Here is a 13,615-nt window from a genome sequence, read left to right on the forward strand (position 1 = left end):
TATGCCATATCTCTGTGCGCTGTTTGTAGAGCTGTCTCTTTAAGAGTGAGGACTTAGTTTCCTCTTACCCTCCATCGTCTCCCAGAGCTGAGCCACTCATTTTTAAAATTCCAGGGGCACCTGGCTGGGTCAGTCAGTAGAGCATGTAACTCGATCTCAGTGTTGTGAGTTTGAGCCCCATGCTGGGTGTAGAGATTACTTAAAATCAAAACCTTAGGGGCGCCCTAGTGGCTCAGTCAGTTAACCATCCAGCTCTTGATTTCAGCTCAGGTCATGACTTCAGGGTCATAAGAGGGAGAAGCAGACTCCCCGCTGAGCAGGAATCCCAATGCAGGGCTCGGTCCCAGGACCCTGAGATCATGACCTGAGCTGAAGGCAGACACTTTACTGACTGAGCCACCCAGATGCCTCTCTCTCCCTCTCCCTCTGCTCCTCCTCCCCCACCCCCCCCACACACACATGCTCTCTCTCCCTAAAAAATAATAATAATAAAATTTTAAAATAAAAATCTTAAAAAATAAAAATCTTGGGGCGCCTGGGTGACGCAGTCGTTAAGCGTCTGCCTTCGGCTCAGGGCGTGATCCCAGCGTTCTGGGATCGAGTCCCATATCAGGCTCCTCCGCTAGGAGCCTGCTTCTTCCTCTCCCACTCCCCCTGCTTGTGTTCCCTGTCTCTCTGGCTGTCTCTCTCTGTCAAATAAATAAAATCTTTAAAAAAAAAAATCTTAAAAAATAAATAAAAATAAAATTCCAGGCTCAAGCCCTGTTGGTTATAAGAACTCATGAAATTTGCTTCCTCTAGTTTTCAGAGCCAAATGTTATGGGGATTCATCTTCCCCCCTGCAGGCTCCCTGGTGTAATAATCTGTTTCCCTCCCTTCCCCACAGCTCCCTCCCCACCTGCATACAGCAGTGGTCCGTTCACCTCCCCACTGCATCTCTGCCCTTCCTACCCTCTTCAGTGTGACCTCTTCTCTACCTTTAGTTGTGGAGTTTGTTCTTCCAGTCGGCAGGTCATTTTCTGGGTTATTTACACTGATGTGAGTGTGATCTGTTGTAACTCCCATTGTGTATCTATTGATACTCCCATCGTATCTGTCAGACAAAGTGAGCTTAGTGCCCTCCTACTTCGCTGTCTTCCCAGCAATCTTCCAGATTGGTTTTAAATCAAAGATTCTTCTATCTGCAATCTAAACAAAAATTGTTCGCATTCAGGAGGAAGTTAGTAATAACAACTTTCACATGCCATTCTAATCCTGGAAAATACAGAGGAAGGTGTTCAACTTAATAATGGATGGTACAGCCTACACGAATGTCTAACATTCAAATACCAAATACAGTCACATGGAAGTAGAGAAAATACCATAGAACACTTCTATGAAGCCATTAGTGTTGTGGTTTTTTTGAAATTCTACCTGTACTTTTCATACATAGCAAACAAGACTTTCCTAAAATTAGTATTGAGAGTCACAGAAATCAACAAAAGCCAGATGATAACCTAACGTTTACTGAAGTATAATATTTCAATATCTAACACTTAGTGAATTAACATCTGACATTACTGTGCTAAGCACATTGCCTGCTTCATCTCGTTTACCCATTTAATTTAATCCAGCAGATGCTTTTATTATTCCCTATTTTGCAGATGAGGAGCGAGAGCCTTGGAAAGGTTTCATAACTAGCCCAAGATCATGGTGTCAGTGACCCCTCAACTCTACTGCCTTCCTACAAAATCCCACCGATGAAATTAAAACGAGGCTTGTAAGACTCACTTATCACCCTATACCTAGCAGGCCTTCCTCCTGTGCAGAACCATCCGTCTCTCTCTCGTCCACCCCAGAAAGGCAGGTTGCTGCTTATGCAGAAGCACTGGTCAAGATCACAATTCCAAGCCCTCAAAAACAACTGTGAATTAAAGGAATTATAAGCAACCTGCCCCCAGGTGACACTGTGGATTGATGACAGAGGCAGACTTGAACCCCAGAGCTCCTTTATACTATGGTCTCCCATTTCACTGAGGTATCTTGCATCTTTACCTGAATCAGTTTTAAGATAAAGACTTCTAAACTCAGAAAACCAACAGGTACCACTTAACCCATCTTTTACATGAATAACAGTGTTTGGGCTCAGGAATCGTTTAATATGAATCATAAAATGAGACCATTACATCCCTTCTGCCTTAACATTATGGTTCACTTGGACTGCATTTATGAAGGTAATGGGATTAAGTGAGTTTTTAAATTGAAAATTCCACCCTCAGTAATTTGTCGCTTCGCTTTTTCCCTGCCTACTCTGGTTATAAGGTTATTCATGAGACACTACTGTGGGAAATTTTGCACTTGGACGTGTCTCGAGTGGATCTGACATGTCTTCGGTCTCTTTTCCAGGACCCTCTCTGACACACGATGGCCTAACCCTTATCTGTCTGTCCTCCATCTAGCATGGCACCACGCTCCTCATGGTCGCCTCCTATGCCGGTCACATAGACTGTGTGAGGGAACTGGTTCTGCAGGGAGCAGACATCAACCTCCAGAGGGAGGTAGGTCAGGTTTACGCTTGAATGTGAATGACCCAGGTGACAGAGACTCGAAATTTTTACAGTGGTGAATTGGTAAGGAAGACAAGAGTACTCATTGCTTTTTTCCCTACATGGCATTAAAGCCCAGGTTGCAGACTTTACTGTGCCCAAAATAAGGCCCAGGAATGGACCATTGGTTGTACTTGAGTTGGATGAATGTTCTCAAGCACGTAGTCTGAGGCAAGCAAACCTCTAACCACATTCGCTCAGCACTCATACATTCCCTCCCGAGCTTAAATCAGGTCTGTCTTCTTCCCTTGGGATGAGGTGCTCTAGAAGTTACAGGATTTTCATAGAGATCATTGTATTTTTAGAAGGATTGGGTCGCCAACCAGTTCTTAAGGAGGCTCACTTGATAGACTCTCTCAGCCATCCTCATCAAACCATGATTTCAAAGGGCTTCTCTGACGGGCCACATATTAAATAAGCTCTCCCCAAAAGGCCATGTGGTGAACCTTGAACTAAAATGAGAGCCTGTCCCCACGCTTCATTCAAAGGCCATCTTGGGAGTTCAGTCTAGCTAGAGGATCCATTCTTGGTCCAGTGTAGAAGAGTGGTGGGAGGCTGGGCCTTCTAACATACTTTGGGAGTCAGATCTGAGGGGGATCCATTTATTTCCAAGCTGATCTAGGGCCTCCAGGTCATCCCTAAAGTGAATCTGACCTCTCAAGTCCACACTAACTCAGACTTAAGATAGGCATCCTGGGGCAAGCTCCAAACCAAACCGCAGCACTTGATTTTCCTTGATCCAGTCTTATTTGAGGGCCTGCCCTATAGTTGTTTCAGAAAAGATGAGTCATCAACCAAACTTTCATCAATCAGTACACCCCATCTTCCAGGCTGGACTGCTACCTCTGAGTGGAGCAAACTAAGACACCCCAGGTGTGAGGCCTAGATATTCTGTGGGGCATCTAAATTCCCTCCCCTCACCCCTCTGGGTGTCACCTTGGCTGTGGACCATGGAAGAGTGACACTTGATGCATAGAATCTGGAGTCTGGTTCTCCATAGCCCTGGACCAGCAAGCCTGATCTCTTAAGAGGAGCCATACTTTCTACAGCAAATCCAGCCTCACAGATTCTTCTGAGCAATTTTCACAACACTGGAACATTGTTTTGGGCCAGTTTTCACGTCAACAGCTAATTTCCTTCTGGGAGGAAAATGTTTGGGCCTATTTAGAATTATGGTTTGAAATTACCCTGATCTTTTTGTTTTTCCTTTATGCTTCACAGTCTTGGTTTATTATAACTTTAAAGAATAGACAGATTTTTCTCTAATAAAAACAATATGATTCAGATCTGCTTACTCAAGAAACTGTATCCTGAAGGCAAGTTCAACACACACAAAAATATCTTCAGAACAACTGTGAAAAGCTGAGAGAACAGAAACATTTGTTTGCTTTCCAGCCATTGTATGGTTTTTATGGTTTTATGTTTATCTGGTTGGTTCCAATTGCCCAACTAATATTCTTGGATATGAAAACGATTGTGCATTGAACAAAATGGCCCTCGAGGACTTACCCAAGTGGGCCCAATTTAGAGGTAACCTTGTGGCTCAAAGAATGATGCTTTGTGAGTTCCCAGTGGTCCCCTGAATTTCCCGAGGCCACGCCAGCCTCTGGTGATAGAGCTGCCAAAGAGAGGCCCCAGCTTCACCTCATCTGTTTTGCGATCAGAGAGTACCTAGCAGTGCTATGGAAGTTACTCATACAGCTTCTACCGGCTTCTACCCGGGTTCATTCGTAATCCATTTTTCCATTTAATCCATATCGAAATACTTGTTTCCTGAAAAAGTACCTGTCATTGTTTTCTTTGGATGGCTATTTAGGTACACAGAGCTTGCTAGAATAGGAAGCTAATGATCCAGAGAGACCACTGCTCTAAAGAACCAGCCATGTTAGCTAAAACCCTCAGGGATGGGAGCCGCATGTGCAGTTGTCATGAAGCCCTGGGTTACGATAGGAAAGCACGTGCATTTCAGACCTTTATTCACATTCCAGACTGAAGTCTGGCTCCATCGTCTACAGCTTGCTGCATTCATGTGCACAATGATTAATGGTAGCTGTATGTTCCAAAACGGACTCAAACTGCTGGAGATATGATTTTTTAATTAATACAAAATCTTAGTGAAAAATCCTTTTTCTCAGTGAAGAAACAATTTCTAAAAATTATCTCTGGTAGTTTCTAAAATATAATGTCTATTAAGAAGAGAGTTTTCCTGTGCTAGCCAAGTTTCTTCATCCAGACCTGATAACATCTTCAGGTTTCTGGAACTCAGTGTCCTCCACCATAGGAAAGCAATGAGAGGATGCTTCCGACTTGTTTCTGTGGGAACCAAGGAGAAAATCTCTCCTGCGTGGCAGGCAGAAAGGCTCTGGGAATGGTCACATTACCTGTGCCTCCTTGGGGCGGCGTCTGGTTGGGGGCACAGCCTGAGATAGAAGGTCATGACTGGGAAGATATTGGCTTGTGTTCTGTCACAGTGGTGGGGCTCATTGTTCCCTGTGTGTGTGAGACAGCATACACACATGCATACACTTGTGCACACTTAAGAACAAGCTTCAGAGTCATCAGTAATCCCGAGGGCCTGCTGTCCTGGCTTCTCCCACCTGGGTGAGAACCTACCCCTTCAACGCTTCCGGGTGGGCCGTGGAAGGAGGTGTTCCTCCTCACTGTGCCTGGGAAGGTGTAATGTTAGCTTCATCCCTGCTCAAAGCACTGGAGTGAAGAGCACCTTTATATGAAAAATACATATTGCCCACAAAAGCAGTATGATGAATTTGCTCCTATCACAATGATTCGTCTACCAATCTTTGAGTAACCTTGTAAAAAAGGCCAGGAAGAGAGGATGCTAACACTTGTATCTCCAAGTATCACTGATCAGCTTAAAATTTGGAACCAGGCTGTTTCTTGTTCCTATGCCCTCTTTTGAGAAATCTTTTGAGTACGTTTGAGTGAATTACTTAGATTCTTTCTTGGGCTGGTAGCTTTCTACTCTGGGATGCTTAACTTTGTAACCAGAACTCTACCGGAACTCTTCCCTGTATGAATGAATGCCCATGTTACCAAGCATGGTAGTTAGTTCCCTGTGGCCGCTGTAGCAAATTACCACCAACTAGGTGGCTTTAAAGAACAAAAATGCATACTTTTAGGATTCTGGAGGCCAGAAAAGTCAAGGTGTGTCCCTCTGGAGGCCCTAGGGGAGAACCCATTCTTTACCTGTTCCAGCTTCTGGTAGCCGCGGGCACTCCTTGACTTATGGCCTCATCCCCCTAATGTCCGCCTCTGTGGCCACATGGACTCTTCCTCTCCTCTGTGTCAAATGTGTCTACTTCACTGTTCTAAAGACAGTTGTCACTGGATTTAGGACCCACCAGGATAAGTCAGGATAAGTGCCTCTTCTCAAAATCCTTAACTTAATCACTTCATATGCCACGGAATGTAATATTCACAGGTTCCAGAAATTAGGACAGGGATGTATCTTTTGGGTCCACCACTCATCCCACTATACCAACAATAAAGTTCTCCTTTCATATTCTCACTTTTCTGCGCAAAGAATACAATCAGTTCAAATGTAGCTCCATCCTAGGTTAGAAGGCTTAGGTACAAGGATATGGTTTTGTTTTGTCTGTAAATACATAAATCAAATGCTATGTAACTAAATGCCTTCAAACCAGCTGCTTGTTCTCTCCTAGTCAGGTACCACTGCCCTGTTCTTTGCTGCCCAGCAAGGACATAATGACGTCGTGAGATTTCTCTTTGAATTTGGAGCATCCACTGAATTTAGGACTAAAGTAAGAAAACTTTCTAGATTTCATAGCCTGTAAGAATTTTAGCCATCATGAGTATTCATGTCTCTCCATCCATAGTACGAATTTGTGCTTCTTTTTTTTTTAAGATTTTATTTATTTATTTATTTGAGAGAGAGAGAACACAAGCAAGGGGAGGGGCAGAGGAAGAAGCAGACTCCCCACTGAGCAGGGAGCCTGACATGGGGCTTGATCCCAGGACCCTGAGATCATGACCTGAACCAAAGGTAGATGCTTAATTGATGGAGCCACCCAGGTGCCCCACTCTTTTTATAAGATTTTCAAGCCTAAGAAGGTGGGTTTCACAAAGTTACTTATAATGGCTCAGAGGTAGTCCTAGGGAATCAATTCAAAACATGACATTTTCACTCTGGGCTCATAATCTTCTGGGGAATTATTTAGGGTCTGTCTTGCACTGGTAGCTTTCTACTTTGGGACACTAAATTTTGTCATCAGGATGCATACCACCAGTTATAAAGCAAGTGCTTTATAACTCCCTGTTTTCAGGGGCTTTTTTTTTACTTCAGGGTTAATCCCAGTGCTCTGATAGAAACCGTCAAAGTATTTAAGCCACTCCTAGTGAATCTGAGCTATTTCTAAGGAGGATGATATGACAGGTAGTTTACTTTCTGAGATATCTTCACTAAAATATGTCATACATGATTACAGTTTATATAGTTGGGCAAAGAAATGTGGTTCTTCCTTTAAAGAAGTCATTGATTCTTCGTGTTCAACACACGGATAAGAAAACTGAGGTTGCAGAAAGATCAATTTGGTGTTCACAATATCATTTTACATAATGGTTTATAGTAGGACAATTTGAAGTGCTTTAACATTTTTGGAATTGTCACCTTATTTCCGGCCTCATCATAACCAAAAAATTCCTGGAAATTTGCCTTACTCAGAATCTTTTAGGCTTTCTTAATCCATTGTGTGCAATACTTTGCTATCAGGGGAGTTTCCAGTGGGTTCTTTATTCCTGTTGAGATGCTAACTATTACGTAGATTATGATCTCAGATACGATCAGTCTGTTCTGGACCTGCCATTGGACGGTGCACATGCCTCCAAACATGCCGAATATAATATACAACAGCCCGAAATATATGTGTGTATATGTTTATATTAATTATCATTTTAATTTTCATTATAAAAGTAATACAACTAAAAATAGAAAGTAAAGTTCTACAAATGCAAGTCTCAACTCTTTAAGAATGACTGTGCACCCACGTGGCTGCTTCAGTCTTCTTGGTTAACAAAGGCTGGCTTAAAGCCTTTGTTCAAAATAAATAAATAAATAAATAAATAAAGCCTTTGTTCATGCGCCAGTGCGCGCTGTCCCAGAAATCCATGGAACATGGGGCCCAGAGTGCAATTCCAAATGTTTCCGTTAGGTCAACCGCAGGTGTCCAAGAACTTTCCATGGGAAGAAGAGAGCGTCGAGAGGCGCTGAGTTTTCACATGATCCTGTCATCAAAACTGCCTGTTACAACAGTTGTTCTCATCGCTATTAAAGCTATAGCCCCCAAAATGTGTTTTTAAAAATAAAAGGTACAGAGGCACCTGGGTGGCTCAGTTGGTAAAGCATCTGCCTTCAGCTTGTGTCCAGATCTCAGGGTCCTGGGATCGAGTCCCACATCAGGCTCCCTGCTCAGTGGGGAGTCTGCTTATCCCTCTGCCTGCTGCTCCCCCTGCTTGTTCTCTCTCTCTCTGTCTCTCAAATAAATAAAATCTTTAAAAGTGAATAAATAAGTAAATGGTACAGGGGCACCTGGGTGGCTCAGTCAATTAGGTGTCTGACTCTGGACGTCGGCTCAGGTCATGATCTCAGTGTCATGAGTTCAAGCCCCACATTGGGCTCCACACTGGGTATGGAGCCTACTTAAAAAATAAATAAAACAATAAAAATAAAAGGTACCAGCTCTTCTATGACAATCACCGTATTTTATCCATTCTCTTACCTCATTAGGCAAAGAGAAAAATCGACAGAATGAAGTTGGAAATGTTCGTGCTTGTTGCTGCTATTGCAATTTTTGTCGTCCACACACCCACCCACACCTACCCCCACCACCAGCCTCAGCCCCCCAGTCTCTGTCCTCCGTTCTCCACCCTTCAAATCACAGCTCAAGTGCCCGCCCCCCCCCAACAGCCTGTAAACAAAGGAGCTCTTATGACAGCATTTCTCTAAGTGAGACCCACCTGCCACCTTCACGCCACAGTCTCCTCATGTGACTATGATGAGTGAGGTCAAGAAAGCCTGTCTCTGGGCCTCACCAGAATCAGACCCTGTGAGGGTGGGAGTCAGAGGACAGGCATTTTGGATAAACACTCTATGCCCTAAATTTAGAAACCAGACTATCTTAAAGTTACGATTTGTATTTCAGAACCAGATGACATGTTCTTGCATTATCTGCAATTAGTGCAGAGGTCCACATACCAGTTCACAGAGCCAAACAAACAGCTCCCCAGCTGTAGATGGGGAAGGATAATGCCTTGGCTGCAGCACCTGAGAAAAACCATCAAGGGTTTCAGTTGACCACAGACTCAGTGAGTCAGTAGTGTGATGTGGTCGACATAAAAGCTACTTCTAATTTAGGCTGTCAAGGTAAAGAGGGTAGATGGAACAAAGGAATGTCCCATTCCCCATCAGACCACGTCTAGTTTTCCGGGCTCCAATTCATTCTAGGGCCGACATTTTAAAAAAAGATCCAGACAAACTGGCACATGTTCAAAGGAAAATGCTAAGTAGGACGGTGAGAGGCTCCCGCCATGTGCTGCAGCTGTCCACTCTTAATGGATGCACACCTTGTCCCTTGAAGACAATGGCCCCAGATGGTCACTCCACTAATTACCTTAATCTCAGAGGCCCACAGCTGGGGGGAACCACAAGGAGGAGCCAACATTTGTCAAGCAGGTCTCTAGACAGAAGACAGGAGACTATTCGGGTAGAGCCAAGACAGAACTGACTGGTACAGGCTTTCTATTCTTCGTTTCCTTTATTGCAATGCAGATAGATGATTCTGCATTTGACATGGGGAATTAGGCATCATAACATAGTCCAGTAACTGTACGTATCCCAAGCAAGTCACCCACGTGTACAACATGTTGTCATTAGGAGGAACACTGTCATGAACATAAAGAGAAAGAGATGAAAAAGGAACAGTGAGTTTGTTGTTATCTATAGGGAAAGTGTTTTCGAAAGCTCTCCCTCTGGGAGGTAAATATGTGCCTGCACCCTTTCTAATGTGTTGACACTTTGCAGGACGGGGGCACGGCCCTGTTGGCCGCCAGTCAGTACGGGCACATGCAGGTGGTGGAGACGCTGCTGAAGCATGGAGCCAATATCCACGACCAACTTTACGTGAGTGTGTTTTCAAGGGGACGTTAGGTGGACCCTTGCCTATCCCCTCCTCACACATAGCACTGCAGTCTAAATTCAGATGCCGGAAATGCCAACTTCAAACATATTTTAATGAACAGTAGGACTTTAATCTGAGACATCAAAGAAAAAGAGTTAACCAGATAACCTTTTTCTATGGAAAAAACACATAATCTTGTTTACCCATCTTTCTTCTACCTTTTTAAGTCTCTTATACATATGCGGTAGTTCATACAATGTATGCAGTTAGGATCTTCAAAAATCATGTGACACGTACTTACCCATAAGATAACAAGCCCAGCATATGGACTTGCTGAAGAGCAAGATAATGCTCCTGTTGCAGAGCTATCCAGGAGGAAGAGCACAAATGAAGGAGAAATCAGGTTATTTGGAAGAGAAGTGAGTTGGGGGGGGTGAACCGTGAAGTACATGCACGCCCTTGGCCTTCAAGAGTCATCTACTGCAAGTGTGGGTCTGTGGCAGCTAATTGACAATTAGCACATTGCCCAAAGGCTCTCTTAATTATCACCGTCATTCCACAGGATTTATGGCAAACATTATTCTGGTTTTGGACTGCAAAAAAAAATAAAGCACGAGAAGATGAATTGACTTGATAGAGTCTCATCATGAGAGTGGAAGAATTCCTACTGCCAGTTACGTAGGAATCGTATTTTAGGCTATCCTGCCACCAGACATTTAGCGCTACGGCACTGTACCTTCATAGACACGTAGTGAGATGTGTCCGTGTGAACTTCAACATTTCAGCACCCTTTCCTGAGTTTACATGATTGACTGCCACATCAGAGACCTCTTTGAGGTACCTAGCAACTAACATCACCCTTTTGCACTTCAAAATCTATAACAACTTTGAACCCTTGGCTTTCACATTTGAATGACTGAATTACTCGATGCAGGTCTGAAGGACTGATTCTCAGCTCTCTGGCTTCCGTTAGAATCACGCAGGGAACTGGAAAAAAAAAAAAAAAAAAAAAAAAGCTTACAGGCCCGTCCTAGACTAAGCCGGAATCTCTGAGGGCACCACTGGGCAACAGATGGTTCTGATGGTGGCCAAGTCTAAGGACACGGGTCTATAGCTTTGGCTATTTCTTTGGCTGCATATAATGAAGTATATCTGAGAGCATGAATGAGTGTGTGTGTGTGTGTGTGTGTGTGTGTGTGTGTGTGTGGGCGGTTGAACAGGAAGAGCCCGAGTCTTTGGAAAAGGAAAGTAAGTTGTGATTTTCATCCCGTTACCAATAATGTCAGCAATCCAAATTGACTGGCATATTTGTACTGTTAGATAGCATTCCAGCCAAAAGGCTCACCCCGGGTGGCACATAATCTTAGAAATGCAGAGTTTGGGGACAGCCCATTCCTGTACTAAATTCCTCTCTGTTATGAAGTGACTCAAGAAATTTCATGCACTGAAACTTCCATGTTAAGACATTTACCCTCATTCAAACAGTCCAAATATAAATGTTTCCACTAAAAACAATTAAAACAGGGAGGACCCCCAGTCAATGACTCCCGAAAGCTTCTAGGAACAGAAATGTGTCGTGCACAGTAAAAACAGCAATGCTTAGATATCCGTTTTAGAAAATTTCCAAGAGTTAATGACTGCTAAGAGCACGGTGGATTTTCTGTGGCAGCACAGTAAGGAGCAGCTGAACATTTCATCCCCTTATCACACATCTGCTTAAAGATCTATACAAGCTGAGTAATTTTTTAATGATTGCCTTAAGAGGAGTCTGGCAGCTCAGCTGACACCCACCAGAAATCCAGCACCGTCCACCTGGTTGGACTTGAAGGGAAAAGCGTTTTGTATTTTAACTTGTGGTTAACATTCCTGATGGGAGGGGTGGTAATTAACTGGGTTAGCGAGGTGTTTTCCACTGCGGTCCAAAAGTAACGAAGCTCAGCGCGCTCTGTGAATGCCGTCTAGGTGAAGTGAGCATCTGGGGGGATGCTTGCTCTGAGCTGAGTGCTGTGTTTGCTGCCACTACCGGTGACATGTCTTTAAGAAAGAAATACCCAGAAGACATAGACACTCAGTTAAACAGAAAAAAAAAAAAAAAAAGAAAGAAAAAAACACTAAAGAAAACTGGAAGCAAGCGCTTGCTTTGAGCTTTTCTGCAGGACTGCTTTGTTGTTCATAGGTGTTGTTGCTGTCGACTGCTGTCAGGGAGCAAGTTCATGGATAGTCTCACCAGGGCAGTTTTCTAGAAGCATCTTTTGTTTCAAAGCTTGGAAAAACGGTGTGTTGGGGGGAATGTGGATAAAGGAGCAAGAAAAAGAAGAGGGTAGGAAAGATCTAATGAAAAGGACACTTTTGTTTCTGATTCATAAAAACATGCCAAACAGGTTTGGGGGACTTGTTTGCTGTTTTTCATTAATAGACTTTATTCTGTGTTTGTTTTTAAACTAACACTAAGCGGAAAACTGTATTAAATGCATGTGTTTGTTAAACTAATTGAAGAGGGGATAACCCCAAGATCCCACAACGAAAGCAGACGGCAGCTAACGAGAAGTATGTGCAGACGAGAGAAGAATGATGACGGGCTATTTGGACAGCCTGGGTGCTGCTGTCAAGTGGCTGGATCATAAGCTCCGTGATGACTGTTGTGTAGAGTGAACAGTCATTACGTTTGTTATAACTTAACCTTATAAGACTATTTGAAACATCACCTTTCCACCTGACTTACTGTGATATTTTAGAACTATTCTTCAAAGGATAAAACACTAACCATGAATATGAAAACAAAGTGGGGGGCAGAAATGAAAAGTTGTATTAAATGGACGTATTTTTAATTGGATTTCTTTAAAAATAAACCTGAAAGCTGATTTGAACCCTTTCATTTTGACATCTCAGGATGGAGCCACTGCCCTCTTCCTGGCTGCCCAAGGTGGTTACTTGGATGTGATTCGATTGTTGCTGTCTTCAGGAGCAAGAGTCAACCAGCCAAGGCAGGTAATGTCCACGTGCGCAGAGCGGCGGCGCAGGGAGGGCCTGCTGTCCTGCAGCAGCTCCTGAGATAACTGGTCAACTCTGGGTGTCTGTCAGTGCTTTTGCCTCGGTGACGAAGTTAATCGTGGATTAGGGTTTCTCCTGTCCTTTGCTTTGGGCTCTCCTGCAAGCCTGTGATATCAGGCTGACCTCACCATTTACTGTTTTTGAAACTTAGGTGTTTGGTGTCTGAGGTCAAGCACGTACTCAGCCACGTCCTGTTCAAATAAGTTATGGCTGCACTGAGGTCATGAGAGTGGGCTAGCCTGGGACATAGGTAAATAGAGGTGAGTCAGGTAGCCTTGCCCCTGTCCCGTCCCTCTGCTTCTCCTTCCACCACGCCGAAGACGAGCCCCTCAGCCCACTGGGAATCCTTAGTAGCTTCCACACCTTCATCTCTCACAATTATAACGCTATTGAGACTTAATTTTACCAACAGCAAGCTAACATCTAGCAAATCAATTGATACTTAAAGGAACAGAACTACCAGGTAATGTAGGTCACACTTTATGAATAGTAAAGAACCATCCAAATCTAAGACATTATAATTAGCTTCTCTTATACAGGAATGATTTCTGCACTAATTAATTTGTTTTTAACAAAACATTTCAGATTAAAGTAACAATACTTAAAGGGAATGTCAAGTTGATTTCTTCCCAGTGACACCCAGGCAGATTCCCACTTTAAGGTAACCTGATATGTAATGTAACATATGCCTGCATGTTCACATAGGGAAGGTTGGTCTGAGCTCTTGAACCCAGGCTTCTTGTCTTTAGGAAGTCCAAGTGCATAGGAACCTAAGAAGAGAAAGGGCCTTGGGCAAAGTAGGTTTGAGGTCAGGAATCCTGAGTT

The 13,615-nt window shown here is 43.5% G+C and overlaps 1 protein-coding gene across 9 annotated transcripts in view; it reads left to right on the forward strand.

Moving 5' to 3' along the window:
- The window catches only part of ANKRD29 (ankyrin repeat domain 29), a 53,457-nt gene that overhangs the window by 20,622 nt on the left and 19,220 nt on the right, over positions 1-13,615 (forward strand). For 4 of the 9 annotated variants that reach the window (XM_057313182.1, XM_044382888.3, XM_057313181.1 and 1 more), the window contains exons 3-6: positions 2,439-2,537; positions 6,269-6,367; positions 9,643-9,741; positions 12,629-12,727. In XM_057313182.1, the coding sequence (XP_057169165.1) occupies positions 2,439-2,537; positions 6,269-6,367; positions 9,643-9,741; positions 12,629-12,727 (396 nt within the window). The remainder of the gene's footprint in view (positions 1-2,438; positions 2,538-6,268; positions 6,368-9,642; positions 9,742-12,628; positions 12,728-13,615) is intronic. The other 5 variants (XM_057313183.1, XM_057313186.1, XM_057313187.1 and 2 more) reach the window with 3 other exon arrangements.

The sequence above is a fragment of the Ursus arctos genome, unplaced genomic scaffold (genome assembly GCF_023065955.2).
Source record: "Ursus arctos isolate Adak ecotype North America unplaced genomic scaffold, UrsArc2.0 scaffold_17, whole genome shotgun sequence".
NCBI classification, from domain to species: domain Eukaryota; kingdom Metazoa; phylum Chordata; class Mammalia; order Carnivora; family Ursidae; genus Ursus; species Ursus arctos.